Here is a 19,387-nt window from a genome sequence, read left to right as displayed (position 1 = left end):
ACAGATTATTTTAATATTTTTGTCACAGATAAATAGCTAAGCCTATTTTTATGGGCTCCCCATTCCCCAATACAATGCCCTGTCACCTGGTCACCCACCAGCCGTATATGTATAGCATCTGGTAGACTAGTCCTCTGAAACCTGATCCAACACTCATTCTGTTCTTTCTTCAGAGCATGCCAAAGCTGAATCACAGAGATGAAAGGGAAACTGGTGAATAGAGTGGACTTTACCTTTCATTTACAGAGAGCTGTGCTACACCAATGGGGTAAACATCATAGAAATTAAGTCAGACATGGAAGTCAAATTTTATCAATTCATTATTTTATTTTCTAAGATGTTTTTTTTGTTGGGGGGGGTGAGGAAAACAACATTTTAAACTAAATATAACAAAGTTGTAAATAAACAATGCAACTGGATACAATAACATACCAACCCCCATCATCCACTTGGATCCTAACCCTCAGCAAAAAAATAAACAATCAGCAAACAATGTAATATAGTAAATACATTTGAATAAAAAATATAACTTAGTTTCTTAAAACAAAAGCTCTGAATGTGTGTCTGGAACTCCTCATACTCGAAGTACAGTCCATCATCTGCTACACACACTCCTATCTCAGGCCACCCAGACACACAAATCTGCTGTATTGCTTGTATTCTCCATACAATCGTCCATAATAGGGAGTAAACACGCTTAAGCTGTCCCAAACCAAACTATAAGCAGCTTGAACAAGAGCATATCCTGGCTGATTCAGGGCGCACAACTTTTGTTCCCTAACTGTTTATGTGGTGATGGACAATAAACCCAAGTACTATGGGTGATGAAGGACTTTCTTTGGTTCTGATGAACATACCAATATAAGAGGTATGCTTTGTTCAAGACAGAACATTTACTGTTAAAATTTGGTTGCTGTGTACAAGTAATCCTGACTCCCCCAAAACCCAACCCAAACAAAGGACCTCCACTATCTTGTGAGTGGTGGTGGACCCTGTATTCCAGAGAAGTTGGGCATTCGGTCGACTTTCACACCATCGGTCAGAAATTGTGGAATCTTAAGTCTGTCTGAAATAGTGTGGCAACAGTAGGAAGTCAGTGAAAAGGGCTAGATGGAGCTGAAAAGGGAGCCTGCTGGAAATAAACCTAGTGAATAACAAATTAGAGCACATCCTATTCCATAGCTCTACTAGTGTTATAATGAAGTGTTATTACCCCTAAAATGAAGCAAAAGAGCAACCAATCAAACATGCAACATGACACCAGCAGAGAGTACTGTACATCACTGGATCCATTCCACTGTACAGCGTAAAATAACATGTGACTGTTACATTTCCCCTCAAACTAAGCAGCATTAATGTATACAATGGATGTGGAGGGTTTGACCCTTTTCAATCCATATGATCCTCATCTTTAGCAGCAAGTTCAGTTAATACTCCATCCACCCAACCAGCTTAATCTCAACTGACCTGACCCAATTTACTATGCGAATGGCCATTACCAGCATAAGCCTTGTAATTTACAATGATTTTGTGTTTTTAGAGGGATGAAATAACTAAAGTGAAATTGAATATGTACAACTCTGTAAATCACTTACAAAGATGTTAAAAAGCCTTTGGAAAACATCCCATATAGAAACCCAGTAAGAGGTGAATTGAGTTCCGTGTGAGTAAAGACCAACTAATGCCTCCTTAACTCAGAGAACGTGGCAGGACTTAGTTTGTGTTCTAAAGGTAAACTCACATGTCCATAACATCAATTGCAGTACAACTACTGTAGAATATGGATCAGGGAGTGAAACATGAGAGTGGTTGCCGAGTTAGAAATCAATCACGTCTTAAAGAGATGTTAGCGACTTAATGATGCTTTTGAAACAATTAATTTGGCAGAGAGGTTTTGGACTTTAGCCAAAGCAATATTCAGCAACTTTTTTAAAATGATTTTTGCTCTAATCACTTTTTAGATTAAAATTAAACCATGCTTAATAATTATAAAAACGTAAAAGATTTATGTCTATTGAAAGAAATTATTCATAGACATGGACTATTAATCTGACAGCTTAATTGTAAATGAGACAGAGAGGAGAGAGGAAGAGAGAGGAAGAGACAGGAGGAGAGAAAGAAGAGAGGAGAGAGAGCAAAGAAAAAAAGATTCCACACGAAACATTAGCAACAAACCTGCTTTCAAATAGGACACAGTTATACTCATACGTCAACACCACAGGATTTATCAAGTAGTGGCTCAGTGTCATCGTTGTGTTAGAAAAGAGAAATACACACATTCCCCATCCAAATTAAATACCAAAATGTCAGTGCTCAAAACAGACTTTCATTACTCAATGATTTACCCATGTTAGGGTTGTTAGTTAAAATTCAATCATGTGTAAACATCTCAGAAGAGGATAAACAGTACATGTCTTTAAAACACCTAGCCTGTCTGAGGTTGTTTTTGCCTGGGGTAATAGAGAGGGGCTTTAGAGAGACAGAAATAAAACAGGCAGAAGGTAGAGAGCCCTCCATGCCTGGGGTAATAGAGAGGGGCTTTAGAGAGACAGAAATAAAACAGGCAGAAGGTAGAGAGCCCTCCATGCCTGGGGTAATAGAGAGGGGCTTTAGACAGACAGAAATAAAACAGGCAGAAGGTAGAGAGCCCTCCATGCCTGGGGTAATAGAGAGGGGCTTTAGACAGACAGAAATAAAACAGGCAGAAGGTAGAGAGCCCTCCATGCCTGGGGTAATAGAGAGGGGCTTTAGACAGACAGAAATAAAACAGGCAGAAGGTAGAGAGCCCTCCATGCCTGAGGTAATAGAGAGGGGCTTTAGAGAGACAGAAATAAAACAGGCAGAAGGTAGAGAGCCCTCCATGCCTGGGGTAATAGAGAGGGGCTTTAGAGAGACAGAAATAAAACAGGCAGAAGGTAGAGAGCCCTCCATGCCTGAGGTAATAGAGAGGGGCTTTAGACAGACAGAAATAAAACAGGCAGAAGGTAGAGAGCCCTCCATGCCTGAGGTAATAGAGAGGGGCTTTAGAGAGACAGAAATAAAACAGGCAGAAGGTAGAGAGCCCTCCATGCCTGGGTGCATTCTTGCACTGTCCAAGGGGTGGGAGGTGGACTAGATTCTCTGACCAGGATTAATGACAGGTGACAGAGACAGAAAAATAGGAAAACAACTAAAAGACAGGGCTGCCGAGCATCCAGACAAAGTCGCCCCAAAAGGTGAAGGATCATTCATTCTGAGAGCCCAGCCATCCATTCCTCCTGACCCACTTAGACCCAGGGGAACAGAGGGGAGCCAAAGGAGGGTTGGAGCCTGGAGGCGGTGTGGGGCTGTTCAGGCGTGCTGTGCGGCCAGCTCCTGGCCAATGAAGCGGCGCAGGCGCTCCAGGTACTGGCTGTACAGTTCGATGTCGTTGTGTCCCGCCCCCTCCACCCAGAGTGGCTCCACGGCCTTGGGACAGCGCTCGAACAGAGCCAGACCGTGGGAGAAGTCGATCACCTCGTCCTCAGTCCCGTGGATGATCAGCACCGGTGATGTGATCTTAGACACCTTCTCAATGCTGACAGAGACACAATGGGCAAAGGAGTTAGTGACTGGGGATAAGGGAAGCAAAGGTAGTCCCTAGACGGCAATGTACGATAGGAATTATGTAACAACATTGTTATAACTAATGGGCAAGTATGTTCTTAAAGAGTAACCGTGGATAGAAAGCATTGTACAGTCTGTTCTAGCATGGCCAGTTAGTGCAAAATGCCCTGCAACTGTGAGCACTGAGCAGCAACTGTTCTCTAACAGGTAGAGGGACAAACAGGACAGGAAGGGGAGAATAATGAGAACACAATCCTGCTGCATGTAAATGCATCTCCCAGATCAGCTCCATCTGCTAGTTCAGATGGAAGAGAAAACTTTCAGTCCTCCATCCCCCACATAACAGCAAATACAGATCTGAACCAAGCTAGTATCACATCACTTGGAGTCCACTCTGACTAGATGGAGTATTGAGTATGGGAGCTGAGTTGTGTGGGCTGGGGAGTGCCAACTGGGCAACAGGCACGGGAGAACTCAGGAGGGTGGAGGAGAACACTGGAGGCTTTCACCACAGATAAGAGGCATCCCCAGCTCCCTCCCCACCACCTACTCTACTCCCACACTGCACTGCCTGGTACTGGAACTGGACTGTAATGGAATCCTATTCAGTGAACCAGCATGTGATCCTAATGGTTCAGATACCACACGACCACATTTGACATAATAACGGGTGATGATATGACAAATGACTGGAGGAGTCAGTGTTTCTGACACCTGCTTATGATCTGATGCAGAGCGAGAGATGACTCAGTTATGTACTAAGGCTGATTCCCCAGGGAGGGAGGGAGGAGGGAGAGAGGCTGAATAATAAAATACGTGGAAGCTATGAAAGAGATTGCAGCTCTTCTTTTAGTTGGACAGAAATATTTTGCCACTGACATTTCTAGTTCTATAATGATCTGCTAATCTTGACAAGTCTGCAATGATGTGAAGATGGGAGACAAGAGGAAGGTGTGGTAGATGACTCACTTGGGAAAAGCATCAAAGCAGTAGGTCTTCTTGGTGTCTGGGAAGGCCACCCGCATGCCAGAGGTGAGGGGGGAGTGGAGCACCACTGCGGCACACTCATACCGTGATGCCAGGTCGACCGTGGGAACGGTGCCAATGCTTTGCCCATACAGGATTATGTTCTCTGGACTGATGCCATATCTGATCACAACCAGGAAGAGAGTGGAATAAAATACAATAATGTCAAGGAAATGCTTGTAGTGGCAAACGATTTGAACATAAATCACTCCTATGAAACCTAAACTGTGATAATATGGAATGATAATATATATTTTTATCACATAGATCCAGGAGTTGACGGGTAACAAATGTCTGCAAACATGGCACGCCTAATACAAAAACCAGCTGTAGCCCCATATCTCTAACATCCAGCCAAGGGCAGCCGTTGATAGCACAGCATCCCATCAATCTAATGAGACAGTCCATTAGCTGCATGAGCCCTTCCTGGTGTGAAATTACTCCACCCACACCACCCCTCCTCCTCTCTCTGTAAGGTGACATCTCCCACACTGACTGCGTTGTGGCGGTGCCGTATGTACCGTGTGCGCAGGGCCTGCCAGGCGGCTTCAATGTCAGCGTAGAGGTTCTTCTCGGAAGGCTTGCCCGTGCTGACACCGTAGCCGGAGTAGTCGTAGGAGAAGATGTTGCAGTTGATGCGTGTGCCCAGGCCAATATAGAAGCTGCTCATCTGGCCCAAGTCCACCGCGTTGCCATGGGAGAACAGCACTGTAAACCTGGTGAGAGAGGCCACAGAGCAACGACTAGGTTAAAAAGATGGATGCTACCATAGCCGCAGGAAGATGTTTTGAGCTGAGGGTGCAACCAAAAGCCAAAGCCAATGAAAAGAGGGGAGACACATAGATTGAACAATATTAGGATGAAATATAAATAGGCTACAGTACTACAGGCTACTTAATAAACTATCGAGTGGCACCGACTCACCCAATGATGAAGATAGCATAGGCTACTCACCGGTGATGGCTAATGTTCCTATGCTAAAGATGTAGAGTTGTTGCGAAAACATTTGGTAGTTTCTATAGACAGATTAGTCTACTATTTTCAGCAGTAGGCATTTGCTTTATAAACAGTTTTTCCCACGATTGTATTTAAAAATGTGCAAAAGGCAGATTATAGCTGTTCACTTACAGCCACAACCACAAAAATAGAATCCATAGAACGGAGGTTCGGATTCAAGTCATGACTGGCAACCATTGTGAGTGTACCCATGAGTTTACCAGTCAAATTGCCAGGGTTAGAGATTCCAAAGCCATTCTATAGATTATATTTCTATGGCTGCATAGCAACAAGTACTAGGCGCTGTCTGCCCAAATTGCGGCTCTCTGGTGTTTTGAATGATTTTGTTGATGTCTGTAGGCTACAGACAGGAGTAATTAGACTATATAATTTTGGCAAATGTATTTAAATTTATCAGAGGGCGCTGCAGCACCACCAACACCCCTATTTCCTGCGGCTATGGACTCTACCTGGTATTTTTACCTATCCTAACCTGTATTGTGTGAACAGCAGATTTCCATTGAAACCTCAGGAATTACCTCTTTGCATGGGACATGAATGTGCTGTATAAGGTAAATTGGTTATGGCCACAGACTTAAGAGAGGACTAGTTCACTAAGTTTGAATCAGGTCTTTTTGCTTGTTCTGTACTACATGAATAATAGGGTTGCTATAACCCAGGCATCATCCATGTGCTTTATATTCATGAATGTGAGCTGTGCTCCCTAAAGCAACTGGATACTCTCTATTCTTTAAATAGACTGGGCCTCTCCCATACAGTAAGGTATATCTTTGCTCTTGGGCGTTTTGCTCAAAATGTGACCCTGAACAAGGAAGACGATATTACATTGCATGCATGACACTGATATTACTGAAGTGTAATAAGACCCAGTCCATGTCTTTGCAAAGCAATTTAGTTGATTACTGAACGCCACAACTAGAGAAACAATTTTGCTACCTGAAGTCATACAATTTCAAGACATACAGAGGTATAAACTCAGCAAACCAGACTATCAAAGACCAATTGACAAGACCACAGGCAAACATTTTAGCATAAATTGGGGTAAGAATAAGTAGAATGGTATTTGTAGGTCAAAAGATAAGGCCTAAACAAATGAATGCCGAAAGCAGGAAGAGAACAGATTTGAGATAGCCACACACAATGAGGATGCCAGTACAGGAAGTAAGGAAATAGGACACAAGGGAGTGGAAAAATAATGGCATTACAAAAAGACGAGAGGTAAAGGGGCAAGTTCATCAGAGGAAGCGGGACACATGGTCAGACAAAAATACCTAAATGAGCCAAGGTACACGCACGTGCACACACACTATTCTGCGCGACTAACCTGGCAGTGGGGGCACAGCGAATGTACATGCAGCCCACTCGATTGCCACGGCTGGAGCGGGTGAAGAACACCTCTGTAGCATCCAGCTCTCTCTGGGAGTACTGAAACTCAGCTCGCTCTGTCAGGTGGAGCTTCCATTTTCCCTCTGCTGGACCAGTGCTGCCTGAACCCCCTACAGCTGCTCCAGGTACCCCTCCCCTGGATCTCAGCCCCGCTGACCCTGCTGTCCCTGGGGCCGCAGACCCATCGAGGTCCGGCAAGAGGGAATATGTAGGCTCAGGAGGCAGGAAGGCAAGCTTGGCGGCAATACGGCTCGGACAGGGAGGGCAGCAGAACAGGCAGCATAGCTCACTGACAGATAGGCCATTCATTTTCTACTGTGGGGGCAAAGACGACATTGTATGTTGATCTGATTTCAAAACAAAGGAGTACAACAAAATTTGATATGCAAAGTTGCATTTACAATTACACTACTGTTCAAAATTTTCAGAAATACTATATGTAGTTATCGTCAATTCTAACAAAGTAACAAACTAACACATTTAAGGTTAAAGAATAAAAAAGTTCTGCCTACCTGTGAGAGGATATTTGCAAAAAAATGAACTATAACACATGCAAAAATCAACAATTGATCCAAAGCCAACCCCTACTCTCCAAAGCAAAACATGAAAGTTTTCCTGTCAGCAAAAATCTAAAATTAAGACGGTTATAAGAAAATGTTATTTTGAAAGTAGAATCAGGTGATTTTGTAGTATGGCTGAAGTCCACATGAAAGCCATATTTCCAAGTATTCTGTTATTATTGAGGTGTTTTCGTAGTGATCGACTTAATCATTGTTGGAGAGAATCGAGTAAAGTTAACTTCAGCCAACACTGGGTATGGCTTCCTGTTAGCTAATGACTAGCTAGCTAACTAATGAGCAACTGTGAATCTGGATAGCTGAGGCCCCCACTCTGTTTACATCTCATATCGCATAGCCTAACAGTAGCTTTACATCTCATTGCGCATAGGCCTAACGGTTTGTTGAGAAGTATTCCACTATAGTTAGCTGTAGCTGGCATCAACAATATTGACCTTCTACTGCTAGTACAGCCAAATGATTCAAAGCGTAAAGTCGTGCCTGCAACGGAATAAGTAAACACATCCCGGCAATGCTAATGACGACACACACAAACAATATTATTTTTAACCACAAACACCAAACCAAAGCTTAATTTTCGACACATTTTGTATCGCTAAGTAGCCAGCTAACGTTAGCTAAATTAGGTCACAGAAATGTATCAGCTAAGCAGCTAGCATTGGGTAGCTAGCTAGTTTAGTTATCCAGACCTGAAAACACCAATTTTAGGAGGACAGTCATTTGTGGACACTGACGCAAATATATAGCCTGGGAACCAAAAAAAAAAACAAGCGTCACGAATATCCGTTTTGATAATCAAATCGTTTTTTAGTGGTTGAAATGATTAGCAGCTACTGTCATTTATTAATCCATTGGATGTGCAGTGTTTTTTCATCTCCGGAAATGACAGGGACAGGACGTGACGGAGAGGGCAGCTTCCAATGGATAAGCAGGGGGAACTTCGTAACGTTATCAAACAGATTACAATATACAGTATCATTTTTAGACCTCAATAGATACACTCCATGAGCAATGTATCCCCATTGTTTCTCTAACTACCAGATCAGATGGGCTGATGACATGGGAATCACTTACCATGATATACAATCATGACATGTGAGTCACTTATTGTTCAATTTATTCAATTGTTTTTTTTTTATCTCAAATTAATCCTCTTGTTGATTTAAATTAAAAAGTATTCCTGTGTGGAGTGACAATGTTATCTTTGTAAGATACAGTTTGCTTGTAAAGATCCATTGAATCATTCTTAGGACTTCATAAGGAACTGCCATGAATCAAGGTCTACTCTTGAAAACAGTAACCACACTTGAAGGAATGAAGGAAACAAGAGGTCTTGGGAAAGGTTGGAGGAGGAGACTGACTAGCAGCTCTGGCATTCTTCAGGTGAGAAAAGATTTCCTGTAGTGAGGTACAAAGGAGGGGGGGGGGGGATCCTGGAGTTTTACCATTTCTCTGGAAAATAGTTGTCAGCATATTTTCACTATCTTTTGTTGTTGCATGGACCTCTTCCAGCACATATAAGTTAGAAGTTATGTCTCATAGGTGATATATGTATAGTAAATGCAACTCAACACACATAAAACAGATGAAAGGCAAGGTATTCAATCACCATTAATGGTTGAGTGTTCCATCTCCAAAACAGAAGTCACATCTATGAGGTAAATGACAGGAGTGGTAAGCATTGAAGTCACCAGACCCGGGCTTTGGTCTCAGCCCAGAGTCTTTTGCCCTGCTGGGATGGTGTAAAACAAGCTAGGCTACACTCCAAACATAAGCGCTGGCCTGCCATGCACTTTTAGTGTGTACTTTAGGAGGGGGAGTCAAAGTGATTTTCCAAAGTGATTTTTGATTCGTCCAAATAAATTAAATTTTGGCGCACGCGGGCGACTGTTCATTCTCTGGGGGAGCGAGACAAAGATGAGAAGGAGAACCGGAGGTAAACTTTGTTAGCTTGCTATTATTATAGCCCATGAGGATGTTATTCAGAGTTATTGACCTCACAGTAAGCAAGATTCGAGTCATTCACATTTCAAGATGTTGACTCAAAAGCTGCACTGACAGATAACAATAAGCTAACTAACTTACGTTAGGGACTACCCAGTCTAGCTAACATTAGAAGTGCTGCTTCATTAACAACCTAACACATTTTATGAGCAGGGATTTGACAGTTCAGTTATAGATTAGATATCTGGACACTGAAACCAACTGCTGGAACTCTGTTCACCACCCGACAAAGTATCATTAACTTACCAATTATTGTCTAATCAAATACTGTCCAAATATGCTAAAAATGACTAATAAACTATCTAGTTAACTTAAGGCTAACATGACGTTAGCTACTTTTGGTAAAGGCAGCTCAATTAGCTAGTTATCTGTTGAAAAAACAAAGCTGGATAGCTGAGTTAATTTTTTTCTCAAATTAATTTATAGAAGATGGACATACGGAATTCCTTGAGAAAGGGGGCGAGGGATGCAGCTTATCAAACACAGACGGTTGTTGTATTTGCAGGAGTGGAGGAAGAGGAGAAGCGAGAGGCATTACTCGTCTCTTCAACCTCACACACACAAATGGGGAAACAGCAAACTACTGTTCTAGGAGAATTCCATATTGAAATATTCCTGGCACAGAATAATTCTTTTTCAGGATAATTTTTTGGGGAACTGATGCTGTGAGAAGGCTCTCAGCGCAAGATATTGTCTTTGGACTGCAATATTTTTCTTTGGCCTCTGTGTATTTGCTAACTCTTTGTGTGGTGTGAAATGCTGCTGAGGGATCAATGCTGGGTGACTGACAACTATGGAAACATGTGTGTTCATGGCCACACATTAAGATATAGCAAACTGGAGAGAGAGAGAGACACAGATGCATGTGAGCTTTCACATATTTCAACATGTTTTTTAGAAAATTATAGATTTGGAGTTAGATAAACTTGCATTTTTCAGGCAGGGACATTTGCAGGATGCTACCTTCCACAGCATGGCAGTTTATTTCAGATCAAAACTCCAAACCTACAACTTCATTTTGCCCAAAATTACCTGGAGGGATTACTGCTACCAAGGATTCCTTTTTCCAAGCTATACGGAGGGTGCTCAAGCAAACAAACAGCAGAGACCTGAGGACACCATCCAACCTGGAACTGAGTGAGTAGTGTTTGGTCTGATGCTATTTTGAAAGCCAATTTAAAAAAAGACCAGTTTACAATAAAGTACAATTATATATTTTAATTTACGGGGACTGAATGCTGAGTTAAGGCTGCCGGGCTTGCTAGGATAGACCAGAAACAACTTCAGTTAGCACTGAGGTGTAAAGTGACAGGTGTCGAGGCCTTTGGGTCCAACAAGTGGCAGGAGCCTTTGAAGCCCCCTCCCGCTGTTCAAAGACCATTCACTGGCATTTTCTACAAGAAATCTTCTTCCAGAAATAAAAGCATCTCCCTACTCCCGTTGCATGCTGCACTGCTGCTTGGATTCCACCTGGCAATCTGTTCACCGTCTGCCCTGTCTCCCCCTCTCTGGTACAGGTACCCCCACCACACTCCCGAGCTTTCGCTCACCTCCAGCACACACGCACTGTTGGGGCGAGTGACTCTGAACTTACAATGGCTATTTGCCTCATGACTCCTGCATACTTTGTTGACTACAAACTTTCTTTACCACACTTGGGACTCTGACTCTCTATTGGTTAGATAGACTTTTGGCCTCCCATCCTATTCTAACCACCTCTTGCTTTGTATTCATGTTACCTGATGAAATTGCTGTACAATATGATCTTGTTGCCATCTGATGCACATTCAGATGTCATAAATCAGCACTGCAGAGCTCTTTCTGTCCTATGCCGTGCCTTGATTGTATTACTGTTGATGATATCAGGAAATGTGCATGTACACCCTGGCCCATCTACTGTTGCAAGCCCCAATTCTGACTTGTGCTCTGATATCTGCTTCACTGATTTCTGCTCTTGTAAAAGCCTGGGTTTTCTGCATGTTAACACTAGAAGCTTATTACCTAAAATGGATCAATTGAAAGTGTGCGTTCACAGCTCCAATCCAAATGTGTTGGTCAGTATTGAGACGTGGTTAAGGAAGAGTGTTCTGAATACTGATGTTAAACTTTCTGGTTATAACCTTGTTTGGCAAGACAGATCTTCCAAAGGTGGGGGAGTGGCAATCTTTACCAAGGATCACCTTCAGTGCTCGATTGTCTCCACCAAGTCCGTCCCCAAACAATTTGATTTGCTGGTTTTAAGCATTAAACTTTCAAATAGCTCTTTGTTGACTGTTGCTGGGTGCTATCGTCCTCCATCAGCACCAGTCTGTATCCTACCTGCCCTAAGCTCTCTCCTGCCCCCCTTACATTAAGTCTGAATTTGTCCTGCTAGGTGACCTAAACTGGGACATGGTTAAACCACCTGACCAAGTCCTAAAGCAATGGGACTCCCTAAATCTTTCTCAGATTATTACCAATCCCACAAGGTATGACTCCAAACACTCGTTCAGGCAAATGAGAAATAAGTGCACTAAATCTATCCGGAAGACCAAAGTTAGTTACTTTAAGGAGCAGTTCTCTTTCTGTGGGTCTAACCCCAAGAAGTTCTGGAAAACAGTTAAAGACCTGGAGAATAAACCCTCCTCCTCACAGCTGCCCATGTCCATTACTGTTGATGATGTGGTTGTTACTGACAAGAAGTACATGGCTGAGCTCTTTAATCACCACTTAATTAAGTCAGGATTCCTATTTGACTCAACCATGCCTCCTTGCCCATCCAACATTTCCTCATCTTCCACCCCTTCTTATGCGACTAGCCCCGACGCTTCTCCCTCTTTTTCCCCTGCAAAGGTTCTCCCTGCAGGCAGTCACTGAGTCCAAGGTGCTAAAGGAGCTCCTGAAACTTAACCCCAAAAAACCATCTGGGTCAGATGGTTTAGGCCATTTCTTCTTTAAGGTTGCTGCCCCTATCATCACCAAGCCTGTCTCTCCTTTCTGGGGAGGTTCCCATTGCTTGGAAGGCAGACATGGTTTGTCCTTTATTTCAAAGGGGGAGATCAAGCTGATCCTAACTGTTATAGGTCTATTTCTATTTTGCCCTGTTTATCAAAAGTGTTGGAAAACTTGTGTCATGACGTTGGCCTCTTTGGGTACAGGGCTATCAGTTGACCCCATCCCCTTTGTACCATCCCCCCAACCTACCTTCCCCCCAACCCAGGCCCTGTGTGAAAGGGTTGTAAAAACTCTAAGAGGAGTTTTTACACATGTTTCATAGAGAGACAAAGGAAATTCTTCCAACTCATAGAATTGGAGAACCGAGCGACATGTGTGTTCTGGAGAAGATATGGAAGATTGGTGAAGACTCCAGCTACGAACTGATCCGCTTGGTACAATTTTGTGATTCTCAGAAGAGACAATATAGCCATATTACCATAAAACTGTTTATATAATAGCCTCAGCGATGAGACAAACATCATAATGGTTGTATAAAATGTATTAATAAGGATAAAGCTATTTGTAATACATTGAGATGCTATGTACTGATGTTAATGTGATAGAATTGTATTTCTGTAACCAAGTCTAACTCAGTCATAGGCACGCCCCCAGGGACACATACAGGACCAGGCGTCATTTGACAAGCCTGTTCTATGGGCACTATAAAACACCCCCTGATTTACATTTCTTCAGACCAGGCCTACACTCCATTGCGAGTTGGCTCATTAGGTTTTATCATCCAAGTACTCTACTGAAAGTGAACCATACCACGTGGTTAACTTTTAGACTATCGATATCGACAGAATAAGAACAAGTCTTTGATATTAATTATTAGTCTGCAGCTAAGTAAATTATATCATCGAACGCGAAGACCAACCACATCCATTCTATGACGACGTTAATGAATGTCGCTCTGAAAGATCCATTCTAACCAAGAGAGAGAGAGAGAACGCGGACAAACTCTCCATCAGAACATAACTCTTCCAAAGGGATCCCGACGACACATGAGCGTAAATATATATTGATTGCAATTGTTCCCGAATGAGTGAGCCTTCAATTGTCAATTGTTAATATTAATGAACTCTGTGTAACTTCTCAGCTTACCGTTTATGACCCATTGTCTAACAGACCAGCCATGCTTGTTAGCCATTAGGGCACATTACTATACCAATCCTTTGTGACGATAATTACTGTTTGTATGTTTTCTGTTAATTACTTAGTGTAGTAAATAAATGATTTTAAGACAATTGATGTATGGATGATTTTAGTAAAGACTGGGTTCGTGCAGATACAACAATTTACGACGTTTGGGAATGAGACTTGACGCGAGGTAAAATACACCATTGAAACTAGAAGATAATCGGCCTATACTATAATAGAATATTATAGTACAGGAAAGTTATATTAGGAAAATTATAGCTTTGTAATCTGAATATTCTCCTTGGTGCCCCGATCTCCTAGGTAATTACAATTAAACGATTAATCAGTTTGGTCGCGTGATAATAATTACAGGGAGCTAATTGATAAACCTATCTTCAGTTTAATGGTACCCAAAGACACGACACTTGTCAATAATCAACTGACTAGCTTTCTTGATGTCTGTAGTATTCTCTCTGGTATGCAATCTGGTTTTCGCTCAGGTTATGGATGTGTCACTGCGAGGTCCTCAATGATGTCACCATTGCCCTTGATTCTAAGCAATGTTGTGCTGCTATTTTTATTGACTTGGCCAAAGCTTTTGATACGGTAGACCATTCCATTCTTGTGGGCCGGCTGAGGAATATTGGTGTCTCTGAGGGGTCTTTGAAGGCAGGGCTTTCTCCTATAGAGCTCAATTTTTATGGAATTGTCTGCCTACCCATGTGAGAGACGCAGACTCAGTCTCAACCTTTAAGTCTTTATTGAAGACTCATCTCTTCAGTAGGTCATATGATTGAGTGTAGTCTGGCCCAGGAGTGTGAAGGTGAACGGAAAGGCACTGGAGCAACGAACCACCCTTGCTGTCTCTGCCTGGCCGGTTCCCCTCTCTCCACTGGGATTCACTGCCTCTAATCCTATTACAGGGGCTGAGTCACTGGCTTACTGGTGCTCTTCCATGCCGTCCCTAGGAGGGGTGCGTCACTTAAGTTGGTTGAGTCACTGACGTGGGTCTTCCTGTCTGGGTTGGCGTCCCCCTTGGGTTGTGCCGTGGCGGAGATCTTTGCGGAGATGAGTCTTCAATAAAGACTTAAAGGTTGAGACCGAGTCTGCGTCTCTCTATACTCGGCCTTGTCACAGGATGGTAAGTTGGTGGTTGAAGATATCCCTCTAGTGATGTGGGGGCTGTGCTTTGGCAAAGTGGGTCGGGTTATATCCTGCATGTTTGGCCCTGTCCGGGGGTATCATCAGATGGGGCCACAGTGTCTCCTAACCCCTCCTGTCTCAGCCTCCAGTATTTATGCTGCAGTAGTTTGTGTCGGGGGGCTAGGGTCAGTCTGTTATATCTGGAGTATTTCTCCTGTCTTATCCGGTGTCCTGTGTGAATTTAAGTATGCTCTCTCTCCAATTCTCTCTTTCTCTCTCTCGGAGGACCTGAGCCCTAGGACCATGCCTCAGGACTACCTGGCATGATGACTCCTTGTTGTCCCCAGTCCACCTGGCCGTGCTGCTGCTCCAGTTTCAACTGTTCTGCCTGCGGCTATGGAACCCTGACCTGTTCACTGTGATTACTATTATTTGACCATGCTGGTCATTTATGAACATTTGAACATCTTGGCCATGTTCTGTTATAATCTCCACCCGGCACAGCCAGAAGAGGACTGGCCACCCCTCATAGCCTGGTTCCTCTCTAGGGTTCTTCCTAGGTTATGGCCTTTCTAGGGAGTTTTTCCTAGCCCCCGTACTTCTACACCTGCATTGCTTGCTGTTTGGGGTTTTAGGCTGTACAGCACTTTGATATCAACACTCTGTACAGCACTTTGATATCAGCTGATGTAAGAAAAGCTATACAAATACATTTGATTTGAATTTGGCCTGGTTTGCCAACTACCTCTCTCAAAGAGTGCAGTGTATAAAGTCCGAACATCTGCTGTCTCAGCCAATGCCTGTCACCAAGGGAGTATCACAAGGCTTGATCCTAGGCCCCACGCTCTTCTCAATTTACATCAACAACATAGCTCAGGCAGCAGGATGCTCTCTTGTCCATTTATACGCAGATGATAGTCTTATACTCAGCTGGCCCCTCCCCGGATGCTGTATTAAACGCTCTACAACAAAGCTTTCTTAGTGTCCAACAAGCTTTCTCTACCTTTAACCTTGTTCTGAACATCTCCAAAACAAAGGTAATGTGGTTTGGTAAGAAGAATGCTCTTCTCCCCAGAAGTGTGATTACTACCTCTGAGGGTAGTACTGAGGGAGTATGGCTAGACGGTACACTGTCCTTCTCTCAGCACATATCAAAGCTGCAGGCTAAAGTTAAATCTAGACTTGGTTTCCTCTATTGTAATCACTCTCTTTCACCCCAGCTGCCAAACTAAGCCTGATTCAGATGACCATCCTACCAATGCTAGATTACGGAGACATTTATAGATCGGCAAGTAAGGGTGCTCTCGAGCGGCTAGATGTGCTTTACCATGCGGCCATAAGATTTGCCACAAATGCTCCTTATAGGACACATCACTGCACTCTATACTCCTCTGTAAACTGGTCATCTCTATACCCGTCGCAAGACCCACTGATTGATGTTTATTTATAAAACCCTCTTTGGCCTCATTCCCCCCTATCTGAGATATCTACTGCAGCCCTCATCCTCCACATACAACACCCGTTCTGCCAGTCACATTCTGTTAAAGGTCCCCAAAGCACACACATCCATGTGTCGCTCGTCTTTTCAGTTCGCTGCAGCTAGCGACTGGAACGACCTGCAACAAACACTCAAACTGGACAGTTCTCAATCTCTTCATTCAAAGACTCAATCATGGACACTCTTACTGACAGTTGTGGCTGCTTCGCCTGATGTATTGTCTCTGCCTTCTTGCCCTTTGTGCTGTTGTCTGTGCCCAATAATGTTGCTACCATGTTGTGTTGCTATGTTGTCTTAGGTCTCTCTTTATGTAGTGTTGTGTTTCTCTTATCGTGATGTGTGTTTTGTCCTATATATTTTTATAACATTTTTGTATTTTTAATCTCAGCCCCCGTTCCCGCAGGTCTTTTGCGTTTTGGTAGGCAGTCATTGTAAATAAGAATTTGTTCTTAACTGACTTGCTTAGTTAAAAGTTCAATACATGTTTTTAAAGTGAATAGATTGTGTTTACAATAATTATTTAGCATCTTGCTAACATAGATGGTTGGCTGATGTCACGAAAACGATGTGCGCTGTTCTATGGGGCATAAGTCAGCCTGTTGTGATTCTGGATGGCTAGATTGCTAGCAAGAATGACACTGCCATGTGGGGAATCATAAATGGCTTATTTCAGCATGTTTCATGTTATTGATACCATGTCTTGTTTTGAGGTGTTTTGATTGATTTCATGTCAATGCCACTATTGCTAAAATTCACTAGGTAGCTAACCAAAAACGAACAATGTTGTTTCAAATACAAGCGGTCATTGTGCAAATGTATGTTTTCAATAAACATTGGAGACTAAATATGTGGCGGGTAAGACAGTTGAATGTTAATCAAGTTTAAGATTGAGAGAACTGCTTATCATTAAGGAATAGAAATTATCCCAGATTTGACCTTTAGCGCAATCTAGGTAAAAATTATTGGCCTGCTGTTCAAAGTGTGTGTATTGCTTCTGTGTGTGTTGGTCTGTTCAGAATACAACGTATTGCTACGGCACTGATAGTATGCCGTCTCTGTAATAATGTAGGAGATCCAGGAAAGCAGAACTTCAGACAGCAAGGAAGAGGGGAGCAGACAGGACAGAGTGAGTACGTAGAGAGAGGGGATGCCCACACGTGAAAAACATGGCATATTCCTCTCAAGCCAGAGAAAGTAGTTATTGCTACTTTACCTCTCAAAAAAGAAAGATGCCACTTCTGACATGTCCTGTGTGTATAAACTGTTAGACCCAGATATGTTGAAAAAAGATGTGCTGGCGCACACCCAGAGAAAATTATTTTATGTAGAGGTGCTGACTAATGGCGATTAAACTATAAGCTATAAAAAAAAAATTGCAAACTCTATATATATATATATATAAAGTCCCAGTAATTTATTGGGTAAATCACCAATGTTTCAGCATCACTGTGCCTTCTTCAGGGTAATGTCACGAATGCTTGAACCATGTTACATGTAATCTTTTGGTTCAACCATAATGCATAATAAGCATCATCAACAGGGGGAACATATTGGGTGTACACTGATGGGCTTTAGAAAGAATATAGCCATTTATAAGACTTGTTCATAAGAGAATTGTTCATAAGACTGAGATCAAAGTAAATTCTCTTTTATGAACAAGTCGCTAATAATAATAATAATGCAAACTTATCGGAACAATTTGATATACTCATTGTTGCAGCTGCAGTGCTGGTTGTAGCGTGAGTGGACGTAGGGAGAACACACATTTTATGGCTTATAAAAGTGTTGAGCAAACAAAGGTACTCATAAAAACAATGTTTTTGCTTTATTTGTTGAGTCTCTCTCTAGTCGTGGTTTTAAAAGTTTTGACATTCAAGGTTTATTTTGACCATCTATGGCTCAGAGAAACTTTGCACCGCAGAAAAGGGGATCTGAGCTGCGAGCTGTAGGCCAACAGATGCACATTATTTGCTCTCTGGGCTGCTGAATCAAGTGCACCTCACCTACCGCCAACAGCGTGAAAGGAATACAAAAAATAAGAATGCAAGACTTTATCATTGGTTTTTTTTACAGAAAAGTTTGGTGATCGACTGGTAATGCCTTGGAGATCGACCAGTCGGTGACCATTGGTGTAAACCCATGTCTCAGTTAAATGTAAATCGACGTAACCCAAAAAAGTAATTATTTATCATGAGGGCCATAAATAATAACTAGTAATGATGCATACGCAAAAGTTAAAATCTCAACTTTCTGGTAAAAATAGTTATACATTTCTGTGGGATAGTCACTTGAGGACACAAGCTCAAGTACAGTAAAAATGAAATATTTTATATTTCTTATCCAACAAAACAATGAAAAAGGTTGGAAGTGACATGCTTTTTAAATATAGCATAATCACATTTTAAAATGAATAACTAATATTTCACCTTAACTGTAAAATACATATGTATGTTTTGTGTTAAAGAAAATTTGAATATTTTCTAAAGGTCTCTCTTGATCAAAACATCTGCCCCCGTCACTGTTAATGTCTCACAGAGCTCTAGCTTGGCTTCCAGAACTCACCTTTCATCTGATTTTATTTAACTAGGCAAGTCAGTTACGAACAAATTCTTATTTACAATGACGGCCTACACCGGCCCAATTGTGCGCCGCCCTATGGGACTCCCAATTAAGGCCGGTTGTGATACAGCCTGAATTCGAAACAGGGTGTCTTTAGTGACGCCTCTAGCACTGAGATGTAGTGCCTTAGTCCGCTGCGCCACTCGGGAGCCCTCATATTAACCCTGTTCATCTATGACAAACGGAAAGTGTTTTGTTTAAAAATATGATCTATTTTAGGTTAATGACTATAAATCGATCTCTGAATGTGCTACCATGATGAAACCACTCTACTGCTGCGCTACGATAAGGATTGCAGGCATATGATTTGCCTGGAGTTTATGGACAGTCGGAAGAGCGAATTAAATGGTTGGAGGGTCATCCCAGCATGAAGTGGTTTCAGGTCTAACGTCCTACATCACACAGGCTCAGAAAA

At 42.4% G+C, this 19,387-nt stretch overlaps 1 protein-coding gene across 2 annotated transcripts; it reads right to left on the bottom strand.

Annotated features, from left to right (window-relative positions):
• Positions 1-307: 307 nt before the first annotated feature.
• abhd17ab (abhydrolase domain containing 17A, depalmitoylase b) lies at positions 308-8,497 on the bottom strand. 2 transcript variants are annotated; one of them, XM_029707094.1, is made up of 5 exons: positions 7,527-8,497; positions 6,953-7,329; positions 5,133-5,327; positions 4,555-4,734; positions 308-3,556 (listed from the first exon to the last, which is right to left on the bottom strand). In XM_029707094.1, exons 2-5 carry the CDS (start codon positions 7,321-7,323, stop codon positions 3,331-3,333), a joined length of 972 nt encoding a protein of 323 aa, XP_029562954.1. In that variant the 5' UTR covers positions 7,324-7,329; positions 7,527-8,497; the 3' UTR covers positions 308-3,330. The 2 variants fall into 2 exon arrangements, with proteins under 2 accessions (XP_029562954.1, XP_029562955.1); XM_029707095.1 differs by having other exon boundaries at positions 6,953-7,326.
• Positions 8,498-19,387: the final 10,890 nt, after the last annotated feature.

The sequence above is a fragment of the Salmo trutta genome, chromosome 22 (genome assembly GCF_901001165.1).
Source record: "Salmo trutta chromosome 22, fSalTru1.1, whole genome shotgun sequence".
Lineage (NCBI taxonomy): Eukaryota > Metazoa > Chordata > Actinopteri > Salmoniformes > Salmonidae > Salmo > Salmo trutta.
This window is presented reverse-complemented; position numbering and strand designations above follow the sequence as displayed.

Excerpts from the sequence above, each read along its gene's own strand:
- abhd17ab (XM_029707094.1), bottom strand. The coding sequence starts at position 7,323 with ATGAATGGCCTATCTGTCAGTGAGCTATGCTGCCTGTTCTGCTGCCCT. Across the intron at positions 4,735-5,132 it reads TGGCAGGCCCTGCGCACACG|ATATGGCATCAGTCCAGAGA; the intron begins GTACATACGGCA and ends GGTTGTGATCAG. Across the intron at positions 3,557-4,554 it reads TGCTTTGATGCTTTTCCCAA|CATTGAGAAGGTGTCTAAGA; the intron begins GTGAGTCATCTA and ends TGTCTCTGTCAG.